The 8,510-nt window shown below is 50.4% G+C and overlaps 1 protein-coding gene across 4 annotated transcripts in view; it reads right to left on the reverse strand.

Annotated features, from left to right (window-relative positions):
* Window positions 1-8,510, reverse strand: part of MAP6 (microtubule associated protein 6) — a 79,380-nt gene extending 70,870 nt beyond the window's left edge. For 2 of the 4 annotated variants that reach the window (XR_007355222.2, XM_048839980.2), the window contains exons 1-2: window positions 8,351-8,510; window positions 7,035-7,852 (exon numbers count right to left, since the gene is read on the reverse strand). Coding sequence is in view for 3 of the 4 variants with exons in the window: in XM_048839980.2 (XP_048695937.1) it covers window positions 7,035-7,798 (764 nt within the window). In the remaining variant the exon portion in view is untranslated. Of the gene's footprint in view, window positions 1-7,034; window positions 7,853-8,261 lie in introns of all 4 variants that reach the window. The other 2 variants (XM_048839989.2, XM_048839987.2) reach the window with 2 other exon arrangements.

An 8,510-nucleotide genomic window follows, 5' to 3' on the forward strand; every position in this document is an offset into this window, starting at 1 on the left:
AGGTGCTTTACAAACACAGAACAAAAAGCCAGTCCTGGCTCCAAAGAGCTCTCAATCTCAGTGTTTGCATGAGTAATTATGAGCTTGTCTATACAGCAAAAGAGCGTGGGGGTATTGAGAGCTTTTCAGTGGTGAGCTACATCAACTCAGCTAACACAACTGTAGAGAGCCCCCTTTCTGTAAGGGAAGAATGGGGTGAAGGGATGTGCACGGGGGGGGGGGGCAAGCAGGGGCACGGGCTGCCCAGTTTCATCAGGGGCACAGAACTCTCCAGTCCTCCCCAGAGCTGCAGGGAAGAGAGTGAGCTCCAGCCAGAGCCAGAGAGGGGGTGGAGAGAGAGGGAGAGGAGAGCGAGCTCCTGCCGGAGCCAGGAGAGGGGAGCACAGAACGTGCCCCCCCAAAAGGGGTCAGTTAAATTACTGCACATGCCCCTGAATTAAGATGTTGTAGGGCTAATGGGGAGCATCCTTTACATTGATTTGTCTTGTATATCTACACGTTGATTCAGTCTTGTCCATTTGCAAGTTCGGAGCTATTTTTGTGAGTAAGTCAAAGCTGGCAGAAATTATTATCTAGCCGTATCCTGGGGGGAGGGAGTGGGGAGCAATTCCAACACGGGCTGGGAAATCAGGCCCCAAACCTCGCTTTAATTAGGTGTCAGAATTTTCATGACCAGCTCTCATGAACCCCCTCTAGCAGACCCCTGAATAGTGAGTCACCTTCATAAGCTTGATCCTGGTGAAATCCCCAATGAGTGCTGTGGGAGTTTTGTTCGAGAAAGCAGTGCAGAATCAGGCCCTATTCCCACTGCATCCCTACAACCAGAATATCATCTGCTACTGAATTTGTCATTTGCTTTTGGCTGGAGACCAGTTTTATGGCCTTAAAGCATCACATTACGCTGATCTTCAGCAGCAACAAGGACTGTAAGGAAATCTCCCAGGTCATCTGTTCTCTGAATATTGGCTGCCAGCCCCCACCTGTGCATCAGTGCAGCTAAGGGCAAAGAGGACAGGCACCAATATGAAATGTCCTTGCTGCCCTGAAGCAATAGGTTAATAGTATTACATTGAGTTTAGGGTCTGGCCTCTGGCTGCCCTTACTTGGCTTTGCTGGGGGAGGATGGAAAGAAAATACAGGAAGCCACTTCCCTCCCCATTACACCCATGCAGTCTCCAGGCATAACGGTGACCCCAGCACTCTTTAGGCATTGATGGAGAAGATCCAAAGGAGGCATAGTCAACTGGTTTGAAGGTGTGGTCAGTCCTTGTGCCATTGGCTATCCAGTGGTACAAGGAAGGTGCCATTTCACCTTTATCTGCCCTGTGCCAGCACAATGCCCCAAGCACCTCTGCTCAGCTGCCACAGATCTGTATCCACCCAGCCCCTCCCTTCTCTGTCTACAGTTTGCTTTTTTGGGCCCGATACTGAAAGATGCTGAGCAAAGTTCTGTGCTGATGTCACTGGGGGGCCAAGAGAGCCCTGCACCTGGCAGGATTAGAGACTAACTCCTTAAATTCAGGTGATTGGAATTCGGCCATCAATATTTCCTTAATGCCTCCTGAAGGCCCAGCAGCTCATTTTAAAAACGCTTTTCAGACACAGTGATTTCCCTGATTTTTTTTTGGAATAAAGTTAAACATAAAACAGAATAGCTCAGAAATTCCATTAATTTCTACACTTGTGCAAGTGAAAAGTGGCTTTCACATCAGACACAACATGATGTTTAAAGAGCACATGGAGTCAAATTTTCAAATGTAGGCACCAGAGGGTAGGCACCTAAATCCGGATTTTGTGTACTTATCCAGCTGGTTGCATCATGGACAGGTGAAATTCACATGCCATGAAGTCCTAAGTGCCTAAAACAGATATTTACAGTATGTGCCTAACCGAATATGAGCTGCCTAAACTTCTGGCATTCAAGTTTTCAAACTATGCCCTTAGGCTCTGGCACACTCTCTTTCTTATTTGAGGTCTTGGCGGGGAGGAGGAAACGTAAATGTCCGAGAGACTACACGCATAGAGTGCTGCTTATGAGCAGAACGCTTTTCACGAATTAAAAGGATTTCTAGAATTTGGCATTTTCTAAACAATGAATAACTCTTAAATATTTCCATATTAAACACAGAACTAGAAATCATCTGGCAACTAGCACAAACATCACTTTGTTATAAATGAAGAGGCAAGTGCAAAGAGAGATACCATTTTATAGCCCACTCCCCTCCTGTGACACACTCCAAGGACTAACAGGATTAAAATGAGAGCACAAAGAAAAGGAATACTGAGGGGGAAGAAGAGATACCAAAAAGGGATAATACACTGCAGATTTAAGGCTCAATCCTGCCAGGCGCTGAGGCCCTTCAGTCAGCATTGATTCCAACACCTCCTAAAGATAGAGCCTATATAGCATATGCTAGACACCCAGACTGACAAAGGAATGAGGAGTCTACTGCTCAAGATTCACTTTGCAAAACACCAAACAATGGGCTTTGTAGCAGATCGCAGACTCACAGCGCCTCCTGCTAGTCATCCGGGAATTAGCTTGATTCCAGCACTCAGAGCACCTCCTGCTGGCTGGTGTCATTCCTGCCTCAGGCCCTGTGTCCCTCCTGGATGCTGGTGCTCCTTTCCCTTGGGGTTCTGCCCACAGCAGTACCCCCCCACTCTGGGTCTCTGCTCTCAGGGGAACCCGCAACCCTCTAAGCCCACCTTCCCTCAGTGGCTACTGCCAGTCATCATCTAGTCCCCTTTCTCTGGGCAAACTGCAGTCTGTAATGGCCACTCATCACTGGCGAGGGGGTTGGACAAGCTGCCTCTGCCTATCCCCAAGGCTGGAGTGAGACTAACCCAGCTCCTCCCTTAGCCCTTACATCAGGGCCAGCTGTGGCCTGGCTGGGTTTGGCCACAACTGTGGCCACTTCCCCAATCAGCCTACCTTTTCCCCCAGGAGCAGAGTGAGTGCCCTGCTACAGGCTCATATGACAGATGACAACAAACAAGTTCAGAAGAAGCTTTCAGCATTTTGATGGTAAATAACTTATTTCCAAAGGTAGGACTCTACTTTGGCTCAAGGATCTGGACCTGCGTTCAAGAGGATGCACCACCTGCAGGGTAGCAGCTAGAGGCATTATCCCTGCACAAGGCAGGAGCAGGCATGATGCCTTTAGAAGAATGAGGGGAAAGTACAATCACTTGCAGAAGTTACTTCACCTGTAGGAAAGGTATAGCTTGTGCTATCCCAGTGATGCCTCCTGGCGCTAGCTAGTGTGAAGATGGGGCCATGACTAGCCCCATTTGCAGTGGTGATCACTCGTGTTAGCACTGGGCAACCCCAGTGCCAAAGGGAGCACAATCAGCTAAATTACGACTGCTCCCTGCATGGGTGCATGGAGGGAGGGGGGAGAAGGGGGTCATCCATCCTACCCTTTCAGCAGCCTCAGAGAATAGGCATAAACCTGCCCTTTATTAAGCATACCAAACAGAATTGACCTGATCAGACCTATTACATTATATCCACTGCATCCTCAGAATTAGTCATGGCATCAAAATACTGACTAATCCGATTTAAAGATGCTACAATCAGTTGCATTACCAGTGCACCAGGGCTGTGATTCTGTGTATGTAAATAATCTAAATATCCACTTACTCGATGTGGTAGAATAGAGTATGACACTTTATCATGTCAGCTATCACATGATTCAAGGGCACCGTCTACCTTTTATTCCTGCCATTAAAAAACAAGCAAGGAATGTTAAAGGCAAAAGCTATTTCTGTTACTAAAAAAAAGTGTCAAGAAAATCCATAATTAAAAGGGACTAGTGATCTTAAAGAAGCCTTATTTTTAGAGGGCAGGTGCTCAGCACTTTCTGAAAAATCAAACCCCTTTAGGGCACCTCCAGATGAGCCCCCTTAAATATCGAGCCACCCCAAACCACTAGTCATTTTGGCAAATCTTGGCCAAATACCGTAGTTCCTTTGTCCTTCAAACTTCCTACTAGATATTTCACAATATAAAGGTCCCTAGTGTCACATGCAGAGCTTTGACAACAGCCGATAACCACAGGAGCCCTGATTCAATCCAATATCAGTCTCAACTCCAAAACAAATCAGAAGGCTCTTACTAACCCCCTCCTCACCACCAAAAAAAACTGCTTAATTCTCAGACATTTCCTACAGGGATGTGACAGATACACATTAATTTCTGACTTTTGCAAATACTAGCCATAAACAGACATTTCAGATATCGTTTTTTCTATTTAAACTTTTTAGGTTAAAATTTTGTTCACAAGGGTGAGCTAATTTGCAAGTGGCATGTTCATATCAGAATCTTAGGGCCCATTCTGCTCTCACATTAATACAGCTCCATTGACTTCGAAAGGTGTCACTGCTGCTTTATACGAATGTGAAATCAGAGTGAGGCTCGTATATACACTAGGGATCTTCATTGCGGTGTATCGTTTACACTAGTGCAAAGTGAGGGTGAAAACACTGTCAGCTAAGAGTGGCACTGTTTGACACTACTTTTGCTCCTGGGGGAATTCTGTGCCACTTTGCATGTGCGGAGTTCATGTCCCGGGCAGATTATTTTTCTCCGCAGAAAATACATGCTGCTGGAGAGGCGCTGCAGATACACCTTTCACCCCCAGAGAGTGTTGTGGCACCAGAACAGAGTGCAGCTGGCTCACAGGCCAGAGCAGCCAAATGTGGAGAGGGAGGAGGAGAGCCTGCTTTCCTCACAGTGCCCTGCCCCTGGGGCCAGGTGAAGAGGCCCAGGTTTTTTTTGGGTGGGGGGGACAGACAGGGCTGGGCATATGGGAATGCTGGGGGGGTGACACAGACTGGGGTTCAGAATGGCTATGGGGGGGACAGACTGGGGTGGGGGCTGAATGGGAGTGGGAGTGCAGGACCACATGGGGATGGGGGGGCGGCTGAGTGGGGGTGCAAGGACACCAGGAGACTAGGGGTCAGCCAGGGTCTCCATGGGGCAGGCTCCCCAATTCCCTAACAATCCCTCCCCTTCCAAAAAAACTGTTGCATACTTCTTCCACCCACACCCAACAACTGTTCAAGTTCACTCCCAGTCTCCTTCCCAGCAATTACTTCCCTCTCCTTCACCTCCTTCATTATCCCTGACTTCCCCAAGCCTTTGCACTGCTTGTAAGGGGTGCTGGAAATAGCATTCTGTATTGTAGTTGAAATGAATTATAACTTAAAGTTCTGTATTAATATGCCTAGTAAAGAATCTATTTGTCAAAAACATTTCCTGAATCTTTTTTAGTTGTCTGTATTGTTACAGGTATACTTGCTGACAGGTACTTTGAAATAAATTACCGAAATAATTGAAATGGGTGTGATTACACGGTGTTATTTTGACAAATAAAATATGCAGAATTTTTAATTTTTTGGCGCAGAATTCCCACAGGAGTAAACTTTGCACATGGGTACATGGCTGCCAACATGCAGGGCAATGAAGAATCAGGCCCAGAATTTTTAGCCTTAGTTCATAAGAAGGAAAATTCTACCACGTCCATGATTTTCAAGCTGAATGCCAACTGTGCCTTTCCCCACTGCAAGCAGAAAAATGGAGGAGCTAAATTATGTATACATTTTAGATTCATATGAATTGTTTCTCATGTTGCTATGTGACAGGTATCATCTGCAGAACCCATGAGATGGGCTAATTAGTCACATTCGCTTTGCTGGAAACACCCCCTAATGGGGGTTGAGGAGACAGAGAAATTGCAAAATTTATTTTATCAGCAAAAAACCAGCAGTTCTGCTTTCAGGACTATAGAACCCTAGTTTCCTCTGGCAAGGAAAGATCTAGAAAGCAGCATCAAGGAAAATCTCTGATTTCAAAAGGAAATCAAAACTCCAGTTGGGCCTAGACAATGTGTGTATACTTCCAGCCTGTCACCTCTTTGTTACAGTTTGTTTTTCATTTATAATACATACTTCTTCAACCAGAAACAAACACCTTACAGCAGCTACATTTCATTCTGAACCACAGGGAGGACCATTTTCATGTGAAATCAGGCATCAACTGCCTTCTGAGAATCAAAAGAGAGATAAAATCAAGGAGAGAGGTTACTTCATCAGTGCTGGGGAAAATCTGTGGCTTATATATACTGGAATGTGTGATTCCCCCAGCAGCCAGCAAGCTACTTCAATCAAATGCATTTAACACGACAGTGACAAAACTTTGTCCCACCCACCTACTGCAGGATCCTGGAGGACACACCTAATCTGCATAAATGAAGCCCATTGTGGAGGTCTGTTTTCATCCCAGCCACCTCCTGCTCTTATAAATCTGGACCAATGCATGCTCCCACCTGTAGCCTCTGCAGGAGGCACCTTTGGATTAAAGGCACACTGCAGGCTTTAAACTCCACAAGTTGCCTTCAGCTCACAGTCCATGCTTCAGCCCAGTTGATTTTATCCTGGGCTCCTATGAAGCCTCCAGCCCAAAGCCCCACTGTGTTCATAACGGCTTGCAGACATAGTGCAAAAGTGGCCAGCAGGTTTATTAGCCCAGCATGTGAACACATACAGTTACAAACAAAGGGGAGGTGGAAATGGAAGGGTGATTTATTGTTGAGACTGCACTGGTGGGAGGAGCCCCCAGAAAGTTCTTGAGACTGCAGACCCAGTGATTTTTTATTGTGTTTAGCTAGTAGGAAATGGTCACGCACACCACAGGGAGATACAGTATATCTGGGGTGAGGTTAGGGGAGGATGGCAAGAGATTTCCCTGGCTTCCCCTCAACAGAGAGGACACAGAGGATGGAGGAGGGGTGTTGGGCAGGTGTACAGGGGTTGGGGGAGGGTACTGGGCAGACACAGAGAAGATGGAGGAGGGGCGTTGGGCAGGTGGATGGGGCTGGGGCAGGGCACTGGGTGGACACAAAGAGGATGGAGAAGGGGTGTTGGGCAGGTGAAGGTGGGTTGGGGGTAGCCCAGAGACACTAGCTACTGGGCAAAGGCACACAGAAGATGGGGGTGCTGGGTAGGGGGGTGATGTATCCGCCTCTCACCTGTAGGAGCTGCTCACCCCGGCTGCTGATTCCTCCCTGATCTGCCTGTTGAGGGCATCCACCGCTGCTCGCCCTTTGGCCGCCTCCTGGGACGCCGAGAGCCCGGGCTGCTGCTGCCCCCCATCCTCGACCACCTGGACCCTCTTCTTCCGCCCTTCCTCAGCCCTGGCCACCTTGGGCTGCTCCTCCTTTGCCCTTTGCTCTGCCTCCTCCTCCTTCTTCTCCTGCCCTGGCTGCAGCTTCCTCCTCTTCTCCTGGCTGGGAGGTTTCTCCTGGGGGCCCTTGTCCAGGGCTGGCCCAGGGGACGGGGCTGGCTTGGGGATCCAGGGGTGGTCCCCTCTCTTGGGGATGGGCCAAGCTCGGAAATCCTTCTGGTACTGACTCTCCTTCTCAAAGGGGGTTTCCGAGGGCTGGTACTCGCTCTTGGGTTTGCAGCTGGGCTCCGGCCGCTGCGCCTTCCAGTGCTTGTAGTCCTGGCGCATCACCGAGTCGGCCAGAGGCTGCTGCCCCGGCCCTGCCTTGTGGTCCCCCCCTGCCGCAGTCGCCTTGGCAACTGCATCCAGGTCGCTGCCAAGAATGGAGGGCTGGGTCTCGATGGCAGAGGAAGGGCGTGGCTGCTGCTGCTGCAAACCCACCTGGGCCGTGGGGTTCTCAGTGGCCTCGGAGTATTTGGTGAAGACCAAAGGGACCGCGATGTCCGCCTTGTCCAGCTGGTTCCAGAAGCGGGCGATGCAGCACGCCCGGGTGATGCAGGGCCAAGCCATGGCGACGCCTCAACCTCTTCCCCTCCCAGACAGCCTGGCCTCTCCCCGCACACCCTGCAAAGAACACAGCAAAGTAATCCACTCGCTCCGTCACTCCTCCTCCTGAAACAGCCCCCGGCCGAGGGGGGCAGGAAAAGGAAATTCGGTGCCAGTTCGAGATCGAGGGGGGATCTCTACGAATTGCAAAGGGCGGGGGGCGGGGGCAATTCGAGCTGCGGCGGTGCACGCAGCACTTCGAGGGTGCCGAGGGGGGGGGGCAAACCGGTGCCAAGCCTGAGAGTCACAGTCCCTAGCTGCAAGCAGAAGGCTCTGTACGAATTGCAAAGGGCGAGGACTCTGGCAAACGCAAGGCAAAGGAAATGCCTCCCCGCAAGCAATGGTCGGTCAAAGCTGCGGATTCCCCCCAAGTCCTTGGCGACCTTAGGCAAGTGCAACCTCCCCCCCCCCCCCCCCCGCACCCCACCCTGCAGGCGCGCGGCAGCCCGGTCGGGTTTCAGCCCCGGTGCATCGCGGAGAAGAGCCCGGCTGCAGGCTCCTGCCTTCCCCCCGCACCGCGTCTCTCCCCGGCTGGCGCCGCTGCGGATCTCACGGCCGCGGCTGGAGGAGCAGCCGCCCCCTAGCCATCATCTGCGCGGAGAGCGGAGCATCGCCGCCGCGGCGGCTGCAGAGAAAAAGGCCCCACCCAGCCCCGCTGTCAGCAGCGCCGCTCAGC

This window comes from Caretta caretta, chromosome 1 (assembly GCF_965140235.1).
Source record: "Caretta caretta isolate rCarCar2 chromosome 1, rCarCar1.hap1, whole genome shotgun sequence".
In the NCBI taxonomy this organism is placed as follows: Eukaryota; Metazoa; Chordata; order Testudines; family Cheloniidae; genus Caretta; species Caretta caretta.